This window comes from Drosophila novamexicana, unplaced genomic scaffold, assembly GCF_003285875.2.
Source record: "Drosophila novamexicana strain 15010-1031.04,08,12 unplaced genomic scaffold, DnovRS2.1 tig00004554-arrow-pilon, whole genome shotgun sequence".
NCBI lineage: Eukaryota > Metazoa > Arthropoda > Insecta > Diptera > Drosophilidae > Drosophila > Drosophila novamexicana.
This window is the reverse complement of record NW_020825051.1, coordinates 564,882-582,000: the sequence shown is the minus strand read 5'-3', so window position 1 is coordinate 582,000 and position 17,119 is coordinate 564,882. Positions and strand designations below refer to the sequence as shown.

General features: G+C 41.6%; 8 protein-coding genes across 15 annotated transcripts in view; 1 reads left to right on the top strand and 7 right to left on the bottom strand.

Moving 5' to 3' along the window:
* The first annotated feature begins 1,140 nt into the window (after positions 1–1,140).
* LOC115769620 (deoxynucleoside triphosphate triphosphohydrolase SAMHD1 homolog) lies at positions 1,141–3,766 on the top strand. The gene is made up of 5 exons (XM_030714518.1): positions 1,141–1,496; positions 2,109–2,275; positions 2,329–2,500; positions 2,562–3,262; positions 3,328–3,766. Exons 1-5 carry the CDS (start codon positions 1,359–1,361, stop codon positions 3,392–3,394), a joined length of 1,245 nt encoding a protein of 414 aa, XP_030570378.1. The 5' UTR covers positions 1,141–1,358; the 3' UTR covers positions 3,395–3,766.
* Positions 3,767–4,800: 1,034 nt separating this feature from the next.
* LOC115769860 (heparan sulfate 2-O-sulfotransferase pipe-like) overlaps positions 4,801–17,119 on the bottom strand; it is a 41,942-nt gene continuing 29,623 nt past the window's right edge. For 4 of the 8 annotated variants that reach the window (XM_030714850.1, XM_030714852.1, XM_030714854.1 and 1 more), the window contains one exon: positions 16,672–17,032. In XM_030714850.1, coding sequence (XP_030570710.1) covers positions 16,693–17,032 — 340 coding nt within the window. In that variant the 3' untranslated portion in view covers positions 16,672–16,692. Of the gene's footprint in view, positions 5,135–5,216; positions 5,372–5,435; positions 5,996–16,531; positions 16,615–16,671; positions 17,033–17,119 lie in introns of those variants that run through there. The other 4 variants (XM_030714849.1, XM_030714856.1, XM_030714853.1 and 1 more) reach the window with 2 other exon arrangements.
* Positions 6,457–7,845, bottom strand: LOC115769419 (heparan sulfate 2-O-sulfotransferase pipe-like). The gene is made up of 4 exons (XM_030714227.1): positions 7,765–7,845; positions 6,905–7,464; positions 6,685–6,839; positions 6,457–6,623 (listed from the first exon to the last, which is right to left on the bottom strand). Exons 1-4 carry the CDS (start codon positions 7,843–7,845, stop codon positions 6,457–6,459), a joined length of 963 nt encoding a protein of 320 aa, XP_030570087.1.
* On the bottom strand, positions 7,870–9,120 carry LOC115769418 (heparan sulfate 2-O-sulfotransferase pipe-like). The gene is made up of 4 exons (XM_030714226.1): positions 9,112–9,120; positions 8,500–9,056; positions 8,118–8,272; positions 7,870–8,057 (listed from the first exon to the last, which is right to left on the bottom strand). The coding sequence occupies exons 1-4, from the start codon at positions 9,118–9,120 to the stop codon at positions 7,870–7,872; spliced, it is 909 nt and encodes a 302-aa protein (XP_030570086.1).
* LOC115769417 lies at positions 9,231–11,910 on the bottom strand. The gene is made up of 8 exons (XM_030714224.1): positions 11,891–11,910; positions 11,786–11,822; positions 11,152–11,711; positions 10,926–11,080; positions 10,655–10,869; positions 9,706–10,268; positions 9,490–9,644; positions 9,231–9,421 (listed from the first exon to the last, which is right to left on the bottom strand). The coding sequence occupies exons 1-8, from the start codon at positions 11,908–11,910 to the stop codon at positions 9,231–9,233; spliced, it is 1,896 nt and encodes a 631-aa protein (XP_030570084.1).
* On the bottom strand, positions 12,170–13,385 carry LOC115769416 (heparan sulfate 2-O-sulfotransferase pipe-like). The gene is made up of 4 exons (XM_030714223.1): positions 13,377–13,385; positions 12,617–13,173; positions 12,405–12,559; positions 12,170–12,339 (listed from the first exon to the last, which is right to left on the bottom strand). Exons 1-4 carry the CDS (start codon positions 13,383–13,385, stop codon positions 12,170–12,172), a joined length of 891 nt encoding a protein of 296 aa, XP_030570083.1.
* Positions 13,857–15,122, bottom strand: LOC115769895 (heparan sulfate 2-O-sulfotransferase pipe-like). Its single transcript, XM_030714911.1, has 5 exons — positions 15,102–15,122; positions 14,610–14,927; positions 14,310–14,554; positions 14,092–14,246; positions 13,857–14,029 (listed from the first exon to the last, which is right to left on the bottom strand). Exons 1-5 carry the CDS (start codon positions 15,120–15,122, stop codon positions 13,857–13,859), a joined length of 912 nt encoding a protein of 303 aa, XP_030570771.1.
* Positions 15,182–16,545, bottom strand: LOC115769861 (heparan sulfate 2-O-sulfotransferase pipe-like). Its single transcript, XM_030714859.1, has 3 exons — positions 15,743–16,545; positions 15,520–15,674; positions 15,182–15,435 (listed from the first exon to the last, which is right to left on the bottom strand). The coding sequence occupies exons 1-3, from the start codon at positions 16,525–16,527 to the stop codon at positions 15,197–15,199; spliced, it is 1,179 nt and encodes a 392-aa protein (XP_030570719.1). The 5' UTR covers positions 16,528–16,545; the 3' UTR covers positions 15,182–15,196.

Here is a 17,119-nt window from a genome sequence, read left to right as displayed (position 1 = left end):
ATAGTTTTCAGTTTGTTTTTAATTTGCACATGTAGGTATTTATTATTTTTACCAGCTGCCAGTTTGTCTATGCTTTATTGTGTACATATGATACAAATATGTATGTTTGCATGCAAGTAAATACATTCGTGCACATATGTATAGTATTTTATGCCTTGAATATTCTTTGCTCTCTCTTATCTTAAAGGTGCGTTGACCGCAATTGGCCTGCTTGCTGCAATATTGCAATTACAGTTTATATATACATACAAGCATGTGTAATATGTGTAAAAGTAGTTGCAGGTATACATATGTATGTATTTTTGTGTGTGCTGGAATGGGCATTGTATTCAAACGTAATTCAAAAAAATTATCTAAACAATCATGTGAACGAACCGTACCGCTATGCTATTCATATCTCTCTCTCTTTACTCTTTATATGCCTCTTTGTTTATTGCATGCTCTTTGGATAATTCGCTCTTCTAACAGAACACTTTCAGCTGTAGGTCAAAAGGTACTTTCGCTTTCAGTTGAATGCGACGGCGCTCTCTGAGAAAACCTATTCTATGTTGACCGCCTGCTTCCCCGAACTCTTGGCGGGCAAATGTGTCTATGAGCCGGTTTAAATAGCAATTGCTTTGATAAAGCGTGTGACATTGATTTGGATATAAATATGTTAGAAATTTGCCGTGCTTATATTCTACTTGATACTCTTATACTCAATAGCTTATGTTATCGACTCAAGGAGTTTAAATTATATTTGCACACATTTATGTCGCTAGCACACAAAGCCATTATTTTCTCTTAAACGTTTATAGCAAATTACCAATGCCCAAAATTGTTTTTTATTTTGTTTATAAATAAATTGAAAAAAATAGAAACTTTGGTTCGATACATTTAAAATACTGCTATTATTTTATATATATACTAATGTTGCCTACTTTAGGCAATAATACTCAATATAAACTGTGGCATACTTTTAAACTGTCGTGGTAATTTTGCTCCAATATAAATTAGTAGAAAAAAGTTGATTTCCCTTCATGAAATGTTTGTGTTTTTCGTTTTTTTTTTTAACATCAAAAGTTTTTTTTGTGAACTGAAAATGAAATAAGCTTTTTCTGCGCACATGCAGTGCAGCCCTGGCAACAAGCAAGCGCGTTGCTTGGCAGCCCTGACCAAGCTCACGGCAAACAGCTGACTTGGTTTGACGTTGATTGTGCTCCCGTTGACATCATTCTTATATTTGTTTACAAATGTGATTGGTAAAAAAAACGTAATATAACACAAACAAAACGTTTCTTCTGTTGCGTTATCGCCGCCTCGCTCTTCTGTTCCATTGCAAATGCCAACAGAAGCGACGGCGAAGTCAGCTATACCAGATGTCAGCCAGTTTGTTGTGTGATTGCAGCTCCCTGTCGCAGCATGGCACGGAGCTGCCTGCTCTTTCAATTCAGCAGCAGCAGCTTCAATTGCGACAGCAGCAGTCGAGCAGCGATGCGGCAGCAGCAGTTCCATATGTAAGTGCGCTTTTTTATTAATTTAAATCTAAGGCATGCCCACCAATCTCAATCAGAACCCAAGCCAACAATCTGGTTGTCATGGAAACCGTGTCTAGCTGGGAGAACAGCTGATTATCCCCTCCAGTTGCATTCCATGCAGTTGGGCATATCGCAGCTATCACTCTGTATGCTACGGAACAAGCTGTGTGGAGTTGTCACATTTAGTTTAGTTGCATATTAGCTCATAGCTCTCTTTTGTGTTTAACTCTTTCAGGTCTATTGTGATCCAAGCTTGAATTTCAAATTTTATCCATATGGACGCATGCACACTGAATGGCCATGAATGCCTTGTGTTAGAATTGGGTACTTTGTAAACCACTTAAACCTCTCATGTGGCGAGCATACAAACTTTCTATAATGATTTTTATGAGGAACTTGCCTAGCCAGTAAAAAATCTTGGATTCATCAGTTGAATTTCTCAGTTCTCATTTGCTTGTCGAGGCGACACATATGTGTCCAAGAATAAAAGCAAAGTTTCAGTTTTTGGCAATCAATTCCTTTTCTTCTTACTAAATGTACTGAGCTAGTGACATCAATAAGTTCAACTGATAAGAAAATATTTTCTTTTAGATGCTCATCGAGGATGAAGTTCATGGAGTTATTGAAATTCCAAGCCACATCGAAGAGTTAGTGAATCATCCCCTGTTCCAGCGTCTCAAAAAAGTTCAACAACTGGGACTGCTGTCGGTGACTGCCAAGCCGGAGGCCACACACACCCGCTATGATCACTGCATAGGGTAAGCAATATCCAATATTATAAGAAAAAGCGTTAACTGCAGTTAAATTGTAGGACATACAGGAGCGCGAAAGATCTACTGAATGCCTTAAAGCGAAATTCAAATTATGATCGCGAATTGCCGGAATGGTGCCGAGAGGCGGTGGAAATTGCAGCGCTGCTTCATGATGTTGGACATGGTCCATTTTCGCATTACTGGGAACAAGTTTGTGGCGAAAGCTTCGATGTGAGTTGCTGCTCGTATTCAAAATGATGTTAGAATTAATTTACCTTTCATTTGCGCCTAGCATGAGCAAAACGGATTGGTCTGCGTGGATAAAATCTTTGGCGACATGAACAGCAAGAAATTGCGCACACTTCGCGACGACAACAATGGACGTGGTGTGCAGCTAATCAAAGCGCTGATACTTGGCAAAAGTGAACTGTTGACTTATCCAATGATGGGGCATGGCTACATTTTTGATATTGTGCATAACAGTCGCAATGGTCTCGATGTGGACAAGTGGGATTATCTACGGCGCGACAATAAACGACTGAATCTGCTCAGTGAGGATGAGATGCAATTTGATGATGTATTTCTCAAGGCTCGCGTTTCGCCGGATGGCCAGTGTATTCAGTACCGCTATGATGACTATCATCTTATATACAAACTCTATGTGGCCCGCTGGCGTCTTCATATTGGCGCTTATCAGCTGCCCAAGGCTCTGGCTTATGATCAAATCTTGTGTAAGATTGTGCGACGCTGTCAGCCCCATCTGATGAGCGTGAGGGCTGACTCAAAGGAGTGGTTGGCCTTATACGATGAGCGTGTATTGCAGATGATTAACTGCGATCCCGTGACGGCCTACCTGCGTTCTCCAGAGCGCTGGGTCGAGACATCTGCCTGCGATGATAAGAATCCGACTTATGTATGCGTGAAGCGAATTAAGGTTGGTCCGGGTGTTGACATGAAACCTGATAAGTTCTATCCACTGTATGGTGATAAGAGGTAGGTCTGAGTCATTTAAACAAAGCAAATACTAGTTTTATCAATTTTGCAATCCCTCTTCACAGTAAGAAGCGCAAGATTGATCGATCAACTACGCCGACTTTAATCACAGCATGCTATAAGTTGCTGTAGCGTTGGATTTGAAAGTCATCAGTCTTCAAAAAACTAATTTGTATTCTCCCAATTTCGTTCAATAACTGTTACTCACATTATATTTTAGTACTCAGTATAATTCATGTTAAATGTTTTACTCCTTTGTTTATTTCCTAGATTTAGTTGTTTAGATTATGCACGTAAACAATTTTCTCTTGATTCACATCAATTTTTAAATAATAATATGAAAACCATTTTTTGTTAACCAATCTGGAAAGACATTACATTAGACATAACAATAACACTCAGGGAAATGTAAACTCTATATGCTGCCAAGAATCATGCTGAAAAATAAACAACTGACCTACCCGACGCTATAACCTATAAATTTTATTACTGAGATTAGCACCGCTTGAAGCGATTTTTCTTAGTTTAAAAAATATTTAATATTAAGTAATATATATATATTTAATATATTTTACTTTTGACCCAGTAAAAGAATTTAATGAAATAAATGTGAAAAGACCTTTTTTATTTCAAATATTATCAAGTTATAAAATAGTAGATCCTCGCCAATAAGCGAATAGATCTAATATTTTACCTATTGAAAGTCGCCGCTCGAATTAGCTGCCGATATATGCATATTCGGTACCCAGGGAACACCACGAGGAGGCCATTGCAATCGCAATGGGTTCATTTTTTAAAATGAACTTCGAGTCGACTTGAAATGCTTTAATTTTTTAAATTAAAACATTTCCATGTTCCCCAACGCAGATATTTTATTGTTGTAAATTATAACAATATATTCTGCTTGCTTTGTCATATCATTAATTTTTCATGAAAAATTATATATAATTATTATATTTGGTTATCTCTTTGTGTGGAAAATATATTTCATAATTTCAGAGGGTTAACTTTTATACGAATTTTGCAAACAATCATTGTGTAAAATCAGATGTCAACTTCTATTAACGAATTCCATAGGGTTATATAAGAAAACGTGTAAAAAATGTTGAGAACTAAATACTGAGTCTGCAGTCAACAGACAATTATGATTTAACATTTCTACTTCATATCAGAGCTTTTACGTGTTGCAATTGTAAAAAAGTTGATTCTAAAAAATGTATATAAAATACGTTAATTCATTGGACTAAATTCTGTATAAGATTTTACTTTTAATCTTGAGTCGAAATTCTCTCATGTCTTTGAAAACACAAAGTTCATAGATCTTATGATAGCGTTTATTATTTTTACAGTTTGTGAGCTTAAAATTCTTAATTCTAGTTAAAATTAGGTATTTAAAAACAAACAATTTTAACAGTTCACTTGAAGACATCACAATTCGAATGCATTTTTCATAATCACTAACTAAACAATATAAATATGTATATGTTATTATATATTTAATAAACATATGAATAACTTTTATAACCAATTTGAAATATACACAATGATAAACAATTATTTACTACAATATGTGCGAATTGAATGGAGGAAGGGGTAGCGCAGTTGACTACAGGATCGATTATATTTTATACAAATGTTTTACACAATTTCGAACAATAGGGCAGACTTAATTGCGCCCCAAAGCCGCCGGATGCGCTGTTATAATCCTTTGCGGCAAATGGGCGGCCAGATATTGTTTATGCAGTCGCTGGCGGCAGAACTGATAGAATTCGATTTCATTGGTAAAATTGCGACGCACAATATCCTTGACATGCTCGCTGACCGGTGGCTTAAAGTTGTTTTTGTTGATCTTGGTCAGATACTCGGCGCTTGCTGGTAATAACAAAAGGAATACGATAGTATAGAGATACATCCAATAGAATTTGATATTTTACTTTTTATTTCATTTACTTACTGGCATAGATATCTCGCACGCCCTCAAAGAAACGTGGCACATATTTCTCCAGCACTGAGAGTGTTGTATTGAAATCTTCCAGTACTCCAACTACCGCATATTGTTGCTCCACGGCAAACTTGGCGCGCTCCAAGGCGCCTACAGTATTAAAGGGACTGTTAAAGACATCAATTTTTATTAAATCAAAACAGCTTATCAGTTCAGATCTGCAGAGCTTACGTGCACTCATAATCATGTCCGCAGAAGAACAAGCTCTGACGGCGATGATCGCCAATGCCCTCAACTGTGACGCCCTGTGTGTAGGTGCACTCCTGGTCACCGCTAAGGACGCATGTCTCAAAGTCCTTCTTGAGCCAGGCTGGATGCGGCAGGGGAAGATCTGGAAAGGCGGCCTTTCGTTCCACAAAGTACCACGGAGCACGCACATAATAGAACCAACTAATTACACGCTCCACGGGATCCCGCACCACATTCAGATAAATGGGCGTCGGCAAATTGAATTTGGTGAAGTTCGTGAAGCAGACATGTTTTATGAATACTGAGGGTTCTGGTAGCTCACTGATTACTTCGGCCATCTCCTGTTGCTGATCCTCAGCCAGGCGTATGGTTTCCACCTTTTGGACAGCGTCGCGATGAAACTGAAAATTATTGCGCTCCGAGAGACGACGAAGCAGCTCCATAAACGTCTGACTGCCCACTTTTGGCACTCGATTGAAGAAGACCAGCTCCATTTGAGCCTTTCGAGTATTGTTCAGCTCCCGTACATTAAGCGATGACATCTGACATAAGAAATGCTTGTATTAAAAAGTGTATCCTATAATATTCAGGGAGTGTTTCCTAACTTCTGTGCCATTCCACATCAGCATAATCCATAGTTACCTTACATTCCTTGGTGTTTGATATTTAATTGGTGTTCTGTGGGGAAATCGTTTCAAGAGGATATAATTCCTCTATGTAATAGAGTCAAATTTCTAGAACTCTGAACTTAAAGCTCTAGTGAGATCTGTAGGAATTAGTTTGAAAGCGAATACAGCTTTAAGTTGCTTTACCACTACACACACTTTTAAGAGGTCACAAAGCGTTAACTAGATATATTTAAATGCAACAAGGCAAGAATCATCTGACATTTAAGGAAAACAGCTGGATATTTTTTTAAAATAAATACATATTTATTATAAATGCAATTTTGGTACAATTTGCGATTTCACTTGTGTTCCTCCCTCAAACGGAGGATTTTGATTCAAGCGATAATCTGCTCCAGCTGCAGTGCCAAATATTGTTTATATAGACGCTGCTTGCAGAAATAGTAGAAATCATATTCCCGGGTAAAATTTCGCCTTACAATAGCCCTAACATCGGCATCGATTGCATATTGGCGATTGGGTTTACTGTAGCTATGTTTGTGCACTGAAAAAAGAGGATAGAATGGAGCTGGAACTGGGATAGGAATAAAGGATGGGTAACCTACAGTTATGCAGATATGGTGCATGATTGAAATACCGCGGAATGTACCTTTCCAACACTGTCAGGGTAACGTTTGGCTGCTCCCACGTGCCCACAACGGAGTATTCCTTTTCCACATTGCGCTTGGCCACTTGCACTGCCTGATGCGTATTGAAGGGTCTACAGTTGGGAAGTATTTGCTGCATTCCGACATAAAGGCATATCTAAAGCTTCACTCTACTTACAAACAATCCTCATGATTGCCGCAAAAGAAAAGGGATTGTCTCTTGAAATCCTCCACGGCATCCTCGATTGAATATTTGACATATTGACACTCTGGACTGCCACTGCGCACACACTCATTGAAGCTCTGTTTATACCAGGCATTTGTGCGCTGTGGATAGCCCGGATAGATGCTACGACTTACGATCAGTTTCTGCCGAGTGCGTTGCTCATAGAAGTTCTGTATCATGCGCTCCACTGGATCCCGCACCAGTGATATATAGATGGGTTTGTGTTGCTCATATTGCGTAAAGTTTATCCAGTTGCCGTGCGCAATGTAAAGTGTGTCCTTCTCCAGCTGGCTCACCCACTTGGCCTCAATTTCCTCCTCCTTGGCCGTGCGAATGCGGCTTATACTCCGCACCGGTCCATTGAGCACCAGGTTCAGATCGTTATGATCCGCTAGAAGCCGCAAGAGCGGAACCAGTTGCTCGGTACACACGCGTGTTGGGCGATTGAAGAAGACCACTTGGAGGCGGGAACGGCGTGTATTGTTTAAGCGCAGAGTGGTTACATTGACCAGCTAAGAAGGTTATCATTTGGCATATTGTAGCATGATTTGTGATCGATAACACGCAAAGGATTTTGATTAAGCTAGGATGAGTCACAAATAATGTTGTCTGAAACTGTGAAAGCGATTGCAGTTCAAGTGACTGCACTCTCCACTCGGGGAACTAATTCTAATTCTAATTCCTAAGGTAGGAAAACGATTTGAACTAGAAGTCATTTTTATGGGGTTCGCAACCCTACATATGATATCTTTTAACACTATTTCTCTTAGAAATATTTAGGAATTTTAAAGGAAAGTCTTTTATTAATAAACCTGTAAATATGTACGTTTAAGATTACTAATATTTAATTGTAGATAACTTTGGATTTGATGAGATGTGTGCTCTAATAGCATCGATCGATTTAAAACGAGAGAAGTCTATGTAAAATTGAGACGTTCCAGTTCTGTACGCTTCAGAGCAATGTATTGCTTAAAGAGACGCTGTTTGCAGAAATAGTAGAAATCATATTCGTGGGTGAAATTACGCCTGATCATAGCTTTAACATCTGCATCAATTTTGGGCTTACGGTTGTTTCGATTTCGGTTTTGGAGTTTATCCTGATACACTGTAAATTATAGAATATATAACTCTAGCACTTCCACATTGTTTAGTTTCAGGTTCTTACATGGATACAAAGTCGTGGCACGCGCAAAGTAACGCGGAATATAATGCTCCAGTACGGTTAGCGTAATATTGGTTTCCTCCCAGCTGCCCACAACCGCATATTCCTCTTCAACCCTACGTTTGGCTATTTGTATGGCCAATGGGGAGTCAAAGGGTCTGCAAAGCATTCATAAAACTAAAGAAATTGCTGGCCAAGCACTCAAACCCATTAACCATTACCTTAAGGAGGCAGACTTTCGCATTTAGAAAAATATCTTTACTTCATATAGAAATTATCATAAAACGATAAGTATGCAATTTAATGACAATTTAGGAGTTGTTTTTTTTTCTATTTCGAAAGTCCGACTGCATGTTAATGGGTTAAAGGGGCCAACATAACTCACAAGCAATTCCGATCGTGACCACAAAAGAAAAGCGACTGTCGCTTATAGTTGCCCACATAATCTTTCACTGTGAGGGGCACATATTGACACTCCGGGTCGCCGCTGCGGACGCACTCGTTAAAGTCTTTCTTAAACCAAGCGGTAGGCTTGAGGGTAGCCATTGGATTCTTGCGATAAAATATGGCATTCAGATAGGAATTGCGCACATAGTAATACCAGCTGATGACGCGTTCGACGGGATCGCGCACTAGATTTATGTAAATGGGCTTAGGAAGGTTGAAGGCATTGAAATCTATCCAGGACGTGTGCTCGATATAAACAGTGCCCGGCTCTGAGTTGTAAATGTGGTCGGCCCTTTCGGCCTGTTGCCTGGGCGAGAGCTGACGTACCGACTTCTTAAGGCCCAGGCGATCGACTTCGAAGTCGTTGATCTGCTGTAAATTCTCCATGAACTCCATGAGCGACTCGCTGCCTACTTTGGCGCAGCGTGTGAAGAACAAACGATCCATTTCTGCCTTGGCCGTGTTGTTCAGCTGCTGTGGCGTCAGGCTGTGCAACTGGTTGGGAATCGGATTGGGAGTGGAAGGATTAAAAGGAGAACGTGCAGGTGACACAAAACATGGAATTAGACACAAAATGGGCACACAGAGAAAGAAAGATTTGCGAGTATTTTTTGTATTTTTTTGTTTCTAATAAAGTATTTTTTAATACATATAGAGTGCTAGTCAAAACTAATTCAACAGTCCGTGCTTCTCCAGCTCACGCAAGTTGAGTGCCAAATACTGTTTGTACAACCTCTGCTTGCAGAAATGATAAAACTCATATTCATATGTGAAATTACGTCTTATCATCTCTTTGACCTCTGGCTCAATGTAGGGCTTTCGCTTGTTCTTATTCCGATTTGTGATCTTGTTATTATGCACTGATTGGTAAAGGGAGAAATGGTTAACGAGATCTGTTGGGACGACAACTATGATAGCTGCAACCTACTCTCATACATCAGTTTGGCACCGGTAAAGAAACGTGGTATATAGCGCTCAAAGACAGTCAACGTTATGTTCGTATCCTCCCAGCTGCCCACCACAGCATAATCCCGTTCCACATGCTCCTTGGCCATTTGTATGGCTGTGGGTGAGTTAAAGGGACTGCAAAGGGTACTCAGAAGCATTAGCCGGGCTCAAGGTGGCAAATCCTCTCTCTACTTACATACAGTCGTCATGATGGCCACAGTAGAAGAGCGACTGTCTTTTAAAGTTTGGAACGTAATCCTTTACGGTATGTGGTACATACTGGCATTCGGGATCTCCACTACGTACACAATCATTGAAGTTCTTTTTGTACCAGGACGCGGGCTTGATTTTCTTGTTCGGCGCCTTGCGATACTCGATGGCATTCTTGTAGGAGCTGCGTGCATAGTAGAACCAGCTGATGACACGCTCCACTGGATCCCTAACCATGTTTATATAGATGGGCTGCGGCAAATCAAAGTTGCTAAAGTCCAGCCAGTTAATGTGCCGTATGTAAATGGTGCCTTCCTCCAGGCCAGACACAAACTCGGCAGCTTCTTGTTGCGCCTCTTTATCCATTTGTCTCACTGTATTTTCATGAAGACCGCTGCGCTCCAATATCAGATCATCGTTATACTCTACCAAGGCATTAAACAGTTCCAGTAGGGCTTCACTGCCCACCTTGGCGGCACGATTGAAGAAGAGCACATCGATTTCAGCATTCCGCGTATTGTTTAGCCGCTCGGCGTTCAGACGTTGCAGCTGCAGTTCGGTTGAAAGTAGTTTCGAGTTTCATTTAGGCTTTGGTTGCAAACTGGGAGTTCACCCTAGGTTAGTCTTGAGCTTAAGTTCAAGTTAGTGGGCGAAGATCTCTTAACTATTTCAAAGCAGTTCAGGCAAGGTGATTAAATAAGTTCATAGGTTCGTCAAGACAATGACCAAGAGGTAAGCGATAGCAATATCCAAGATAATAATTCCAGTCAGAATCGAATTATATTATGAACTAAAAAAGCTGATGGTATATCAATTAAATAAAAGATCTTTACAGTTTAGAATTTCTATTGGTATTTCAGTTCTTTGCAGATCTTTGAATATTGATTTATTGGATTCTATATCTAAACTTAGCTTTCGACTAACTAATTCCTGACGGCTAGCTCATTGGCAGATTGCAATTGAACTAAACTGTTGTCCACGCGCATCAGTTCATTGAGTTTTAGTGCCAGATATTGTTTATGCAAACGTTGGCGACAGAATTGATAGAACTCGATTTCCCGCGTGAAGTTGCGGCGCACCATGTTCATAATTTCATCCCGAATGTGAGGCTTCATGGGATTGTCGTTCGCTTTGGCGGCGTGTAGACCCGCTGCAAATGGCGTAATTATTGTAGACGACGATGAATTGTGTCTTTCCAGTACTTACAGTAGTACATTTTGGAGGCATCCGCAAAGTAGCGCGGTACATAAGCCTCCAAAACGGCCAGAGTTTCATTTGTGTGCTCCCAAGTGCCCACAACCGCATATTCGCGTTCCACATTCTGTTTGGCCAACTGCAGGGCCAGCCGCGAGTTGAAGGGCCTGAAGTGTTTTTTTTTTTTTTTAGGTAATTATGGTCTGGGATAACAATACAGAAGACGTTAACCACTCACGTGCATTTGAACTCATTGTGGCCACAAAAGAACAGGGTTTGACGGCGATGATCGCCCACTCGCTCCAGGAGGGAGCCCTCAATGTATGTGCAGACCTTTTCACCGCTCAGTACACACTGATCGAATTCGGTGTTGACCCATTGGGGATTGGGCATTTCGCGATTGTGACGACGACGACCCGGCACAAATACCCATGGGGCACGTATATAGTAATACCAACTGATGACGCGGTCAACCGGATCACGCACCATATTGATGTAAATGGGTCGCGGCTGTTCGTGTTTGCTGAAGTTCAAATAGTTCACATGACTGGCAAATACGGTGCCATCCTCGAGATTAACGATATTATCTATCCAGTCGCCCTCCTCGGCGGCGTCGAGCAATGGCCGAATGCCGCCATTCTGTGGATCTTTCTCCACCTCATAGTCGTGTACTTTGCCCAGGGCTCGCATCAGTTCTATAAGTTGCATGCTGCCCGTTTTGGGTACGCGATTATAGAAGAGCACATCGATCTCAGCCTTCTTGGTGTTATTCAGCTCATTGGCATTCAGCTGAAGTATCTGCAAATGATCGAGGCGCACCGTTGAGAGCTCAATCAGAATCTGGGTACAGTGAGTGCAATCAGCAAGCTAACCGAATACCCACTTGAGATTAGTAGCGAAAGGAAAAGACTCGTTGGTGATAGTTGCTATACAATATTCTAGACAGAGGAATGGCAAAGGGAATTCTATGCCGTTACGTCTTTCCGAAATTATACATTATTATACCTTCCCGACTCGTCACGACGTTATTATTAAGTAATACCGCAATTTTCTTTAAAAGATTTAATTATTAATTAATAAATATGACGATTTGTTAAACTTCAAATTGTCAAAAGTGCGTTGCAGCATTGTTGTTTTAACTATAAATATTAAACGTATTGATTATTGTTTAGTCAAATGTTGGCTTCATATCGGGAAATCGGGTTCGTGCAAAAGACCCCCTAAACTACTCCTGTATTGGCTGCGATTTGTTATTACTAATATTTTGTTTTATTCCTGATGGCTATATACTGCTTATAGAGACGCTGCTTGCAAAAGTTGTACAGCTCAATTTCGTAGGCGAACTGTTGCTTCAGATAGGCCTCCACATCCTCGTCTAGGTGCTTGTCGTGCGGCGTGGCATTTATCATAAATTTGTCCCGATGCGCTGTACACACATAACAGACAAGTGTTAGACAAGTGGAAGGTGGTTGGATATTTAGAAAGACCTACAATAATACTGATTTGTGGCATCGGCAAAGAAGCGCGGTATATATGCCTCGAGCACGGCCAATGTTATGTTTGTATCCTCCCAGCTGCCCACAACGGCATATTCCTTTTCCACATGCAATTTGGCTATTTGCGTGGCCATCTCAGAGTTGAAATTCCTAGGGAATAGCGACAATTATTCCATCGGCAGTTCAACACTTTGGCGCATTACCTACACACAAACGTTCTGATTGCCACACAAATGCAAACTGAATCTTCGCCAGTCTTTATTGTAGGGTATGTGCGGATCGAAGACACAATCGGGAGCTATACGCTGTCTGACGCAATCATTGAAACTCCTGTCGAAGAACTCCTTATTCTGCTTCGGCTTATTCGGATTGCGCAACAGGCTGTTGGCATAGACCACAGGATGGCGATGATAGTAATAGGCACTCATTACCTTCTGTATAGGATGCCGCACGAGATTTATGTAAATGGGCCTGGGCATATCGTGAGCCGTAAAGTTGATCCAGTTGGTGTGCTCCACATAGACCGAAGGCTCCTCCAGCTCAATGAGTTCCTCTGCGAAAGCCGCCTCCTCTTCAAAATTGTATACGGCTTTCTTGCTAGGCGGTATCTCATTGCGGTAGGTGACAAAACCGTGCAGAGTACCCAAATGGCCCAATAGCTTTGTCATACTCTGACTGCCAACCTTTTCTAAGCGGTTAAACAATACGAAATCGCGTTCGGCTTTGGGTGTATTGTTCAATTGTGCTGCTGTCAGATTAGCCAGCTTGAATGGAAGACAGAACAACTGCCGGTCAAAACTAAGAGATCTAAGGCGAAAGCTAAACGAAGTGAGTTAGTGGAAGATTTGAAAACAAGTGTATCCAATGACTCCTCTAACTAAATCGGATACCTAAGCCAAATCCTTGATTTTAGACAGCAGCGAATAAAACATACTTCTTTCCTTGTGCACAATATCAGACTTTATACAGGGTACATGTCCCGTGTAAGTTGCTATTAAATAGTATTTTCCCTCTTTTAACAACTTTAAAAAAAAACTTTACAAATTTTTGTTAAATTTCGGCGAAAAAGATGGGCGTGGGCTGATTTTTTTAGGGAACGAACACGGGCAAAATATATATATACACGATCCCAGCCTAACACGGTTGAGCATAGTTTCAAGAATTATTTATAAGAAAGTCCAATTCTTTCCTAATTACTATGCTTAAAGGGTTTTAAATCAAAGTTGTGAGGAATACGCGTTTTTACCTCCTGGGCGAAAACGAAGAAGAGATATATGCCAGTTGACCAACAATGAGATTTGTCTGGCATAACAACAACCAAGGGATATCTCAACTATATATATTTTTTCTTTCTGCTAGTTTGATCGTAAAAGTTATCGACGAGTTTTGATATAAAAGTCGAAAGCCACATCTGATACGCATTGCTCTTTGAGTTGTCCTTCTCTAATTACAGCTCTAAATGACGATTTATTGCAAAATATTGACGATATAAACGTTGCTTACAAAAATAATAGAACTCGTACTCCAATGTAAAATTAGCACGCACCAAGCTCTTGATGTGCTCACTAATTTTCGGCTTCCAATGATTGCGTTGTGGCAAGGACAAGTGGTGCTCGGCTGCTGCATTATCAAAAAAAAGGTTTAGTGTTGAGCTGAGTTTTCGTAGAAGTTCAGTTAATTACCAAAGTAAAGATCTTTTACACCTCGAAAGAAGCGCGGTATATAGTGCTCCAACACGGCCAGGGTAACGTTTACATCCTCCCAAGAGCCCACTACGGCAAAGTGCCGCTCGACATTCTGCTTAGCACGAGCTATGGCAGCAGGTATATTAAAAGGTCTGTCCAGGTATCATAACGAAAATTAAAAACTCAGTTTTAAGAACTATTGGGAAGTTACCTACTCGCAGAGGGGCGCATGTCCGCAGAAGAATAAGCTCTGGCGCTTGTGATCACCGGAGTCGTTCTGAAAGCCCATTGCATAATCATAACGACACTCGGGATCCGCTTTTAAGACGCAGTCCTCAAAACTTTTCGTATAGAAGTCGCGTTTTTGAAATTTTCCATTAATTTTATACATGCGAAGAGCATTCCAGGCCGTACGCTTATGATAGTACCAGCTTATAATTTTCTCTACAGGATCACGCACCTAACAATGTCGTGGAATTAATATAAACTGAAATATGCTTTGGCAAACAGCGTACCAGGTTTACGTAGATGGGCTGGGGCAAGTGATAAGATCGAAAATCTATATAGCCCACCGGCTCGACATAGACAAAGGCTGAGCTTTCTCCCAGGTCTGAAACATATTGGCCCAGAGCTGATTGCTGCTTAAAAGTTAAATGGTTGACAATAGGTCTAGAAAAAGGCGTATGCTCAAGGATGAAGTTGTGGAGCTCGCCCAGGCGACTCAGCAGTTCAAGAAGCGTTTTAGCTCCCGTTCTGGGCACGCGATTAAAGAAAAGCAGCTCACTGTTGGTCAACAGGGTGTTGTTCAGGTGCTTGGGATTGAGTTGCCACAACTGTAAAGAGTTTAGGGATGAAGAGTGTTGAAGAGAGCGACAAACAACACAAGCATACAGAGAGGCGGTGTGCGAAAAGCTAAAGCTTACATTTGTCAGTGCTGTCAGTGCAATGGGCTTAAAATTCCCAAGCAGTGTAAGTCACAGACGAACTTAGCGTCTAAAGACGTTTACTAAGCTCAGAATAAAGTGCATATTTGTTGTGTTATTGTACAAAGGAATTTATTTAATAATAGTTGGCACAGCTTAAATTATATATACACTTCCGATTAATACTCATAATCATCTTTCGAATCTTCACCGCGCAGTTCCGGCATCAGCAGATAGTCATCCTCGCCAAAGCGCTTGCCATTTCCGAGTGCCGCATATTGCAAATATAGACGCTGTTTACAGAACTCGTAGAACTCAATCTCATTTGTCAGATTCTTGCGTAGCAACTGACGCGTCTCATCGCTCACGATGCGTGTGACATTGTTCCGATTGACACGCGAGAGTCGCTCCTCACCCACTGCAAAGTCCACGCAAAGTTAGGAATCCTTTTTCCCACAACAAAAATTGTAAAAAAAAAAAATTGAATGATAATTGCGCTTACGATAATAGGCCACCTTGGCATTGCGAAAATAACGTGGTATATAATGCTCCAGCACGGTTAACGTGATGTTTGTGTCCTCCCAGGTGCCCACGACAGCATATTCCGACTCCACAGTGCGCTTGGCCTTCTGCATGGCCATCTCCGAGTTGAAGGGCCTAGCTCAGGGTTGAATGGATGGTTGGTTTCAGAAAGTGCTTCTGTTTCCAGACGCCTGGCTACTTACATGCACAGCTTCTTGTTCATGCCGCAAAAGAACAGAGTTTGCCTGCGATGGTCACCCACGGGATTTTTGATCTGCATTTGCTCAAATGTGCAGTGCGGATCATGGTTACGCACACATGTGTCCAGATCGAGATCGAGGAACTCATCCGATGGCATTGCTATGGCCTTATCGCCCAGCTTGGCCTTCATATCGTTATAATACCAGCGTGCGCGAACATAGTAATGCCAGCTGATAATGCGCTCAATGGGATCCCGTACAAGATTTATGTAGATGGGTCGAGGCAGATGGTATCTGGTGAAATTGATATAGGCTATGTGCTGGCTATAGATGTGCGGCTTGGGCCGCGTTAGCAGATCCCCAATCAGATCCTTCTGGCCCTCCTTGGGCAACATAATTGTCTCCTTGGCGCTGCCCGGATTGCGTGAGTGCACAAAGCCATTGATCTTGCCCAAGCGCCGCATTAGCTCCATGAGCGATTGGCTGCCTACTTTGGGCACGCGATTGAAAAAGACGAAGTCCACCTCGGCATTTTTGGTATTATTGAGCAAATCCGCGGCCATATTGTAGCCATGCTCATCATCTTCATCGTCTTCATCATCCTCAGCCTCGTCGTCATCTTCGTCATCTTCGGAATGCATATTCTTTGGCCTTGCCAGCTGTTTATCGTGCAGTGCCTTGTGCACATGATTATGTGATGGGTGAGCTGTTTGATAATTTCCTAATTCATGCCGTTGCAGCTCCTCGCCCTTTCGGGGCACGTGCACATTGTGACCACGTAGCTGCATGAAGTAGGCTTCTATTAAAGATCTATGCTGAGAGGCTGAGAGTTTGAGTCCCCGTCCCAGTAACTGCTACCAGCAATGGGAAACTAACTACACAGTTGGAAGAGTTTTTAGAGGTTGAAAACACCAAGCAGAGCGAAAGTTAGAGTAGCTTTTATTCTTGAAATCTTATCCGCTAACTGACCGATCTTGTTCCAATTGCAATGCTATATGCTGCTTATTCAGACGCTGCCTGACAAACTGATAGAACTCAATCTCCTGCGTCAGATTCCGAATGAGCACGGATCGCGCCTGTTCGCTGATTGTGGGCCTGAAGGCATTCCGGTTCACATTCTCCATATCCCTTCGCATCGCATAGTACACGTCCTTGGCGCCCGCAAAGTATCGTGGTATATATGCCTCCAGTACGCTCAGTGTAGTATTCGTATCCTCCCAGGTACCCACCACAGCGTAACGATTCTCAACATTTCGTTTGGCTTGCTGCATGGCTTTCTGGGAGTTAAAAGGCCTGTGAAGGTTGTTTCGATTGCAGTTTGAGCTAAGGTGCTATGCTGCGAGGGCTGCTCGATGAGTTGTCGGTGACCTAGCCTCAAAT

Bases quoted from the DNA above. Each gene is read 5' to 3' on its own strand.
- LOC115769620 (XM_030714518.1), top strand. From the start codon at position 1,359: ATGTCAGCCAGTTTGTTGTGTGATTGCAGCTCCCTGTCGCAGCATGGC. The intron at 2,276-2,328 runs GTAAGCAATATC...GTTAAATTGTAG, and splicing joins CGCTATGATCACTGCATAGG to GACATACAGGAGCGCGAAAG. The intron at 3,263-3,327 runs GTAGGTCTGAGT...CCCTCTTCACAG, and splicing joins CCACTGTATGGTGATAAGAG to TAAGAAGCGCAAGATTGATC.
- LOC115769419 (XM_030714227.1), bottom strand. From the start codon at position 7,845: ATGCTATTAGAGCACACATCTCATCAAATCCAAAGTTATCTACAATTA. The intron at 7,465-7,764 runs GTTTATTAATAA...TAACCTTCTTAG, and splicing joins TTAAACGTACATATTTACAG to CTGGTCAATGTAACCACTCT. The intron at 6,840-6,904 runs GTAAGTAGAGTG...TCCCAACTGTAG, and splicing joins GGCAATCATGAGGATTGTTT to ACCCTTCAATACGCATCAGG.
- LOC115769418 (XM_030714226.1), bottom strand. The intron at 8,273-8,499 runs GTGAGTTATGTT...AATGCTTTGCAG, and splicing joins GGTCACGATCGGAATTGCTT to ACCCTTTGACTCCCCATTGG. The intron at 8,058-8,117 runs GTAAGAACCTGA...TATAATTTACAG, and splicing joins TGCCACGACTTTGTATCCAT to TGTATCAGGATAAACTCCAA.
- LOC115769417 (XM_030714224.1), bottom strand. From the start codon at position 11,910: ATGTATAATTTCGGAAAGAC. The intron at 10,870-10,925 runs GTAAGTACTGGA...CGCCATTTGCAG, and splicing joins TGCCTCCAAAATGTACTACT to CGGGTCTACACGCCGCCAAA. The intron at 10,269-10,654 runs GTCAGGAATTAG...ACCGAACTGCAG, and splicing joins AATCTGCCAATGAGCTAGCC to CTGCAACGTCTGAACGCCGA.
- LOC115769416 (XM_030714223.1), bottom strand. The intron at 12,560-12,616 runs GTAGGTAATGCG...GCTATTCCCTAG, and splicing joins GGCAATCAGAACGTTTGTGT to GAATTTCAACTCTGAGATGG. The intron at 12,340-12,404 runs GTAGGTCTTTCT...ATGTGTGTACAG, and splicing joins TGCCACAAATCAGTATTATT to CGCATCGGGACAAATTTATG.
- LOC115769895 (XM_030714911.1), bottom strand. From the start codon at position 15,122: ATGCACTTTATTCTGAGCTTA. The intron at 14,247-14,309 runs GTAGGTAACTTC...ATACCTGGACAG, and splicing joins GGACATGCGCCCCTCTGCGA to ACCTTTTAATATACCTGCTG. The intron at 14,030-14,091 runs GTAATTAACTGA...TTGATAATGCAG, and splicing joins TGTAAAAGATCTTTACTTTG to CAGCCGAGCACCACTTGTCC.
- LOC115769861 (XM_030714859.1), bottom strand. From the start codon at position 16,527: ATGCAGCTACGTGGTCACAATGTGCACGTGCCCCGAAAGGGCGAGGAG. The intron at 15,675-15,742 runs GTAAGTAGCCAG...ACCCTGAGCTAG, and splicing joins ATGAACAAGAAGCTGTGCAT to GCCCTTCAACTCGGAGATGG. The intron at 15,436-15,519 runs GTAAGCGCAATT...TGGACTTTGCAG, and splicing joins TGCCAAGGTGGCCTATTATC to TGGGTGAGGAGCGACTCTCG.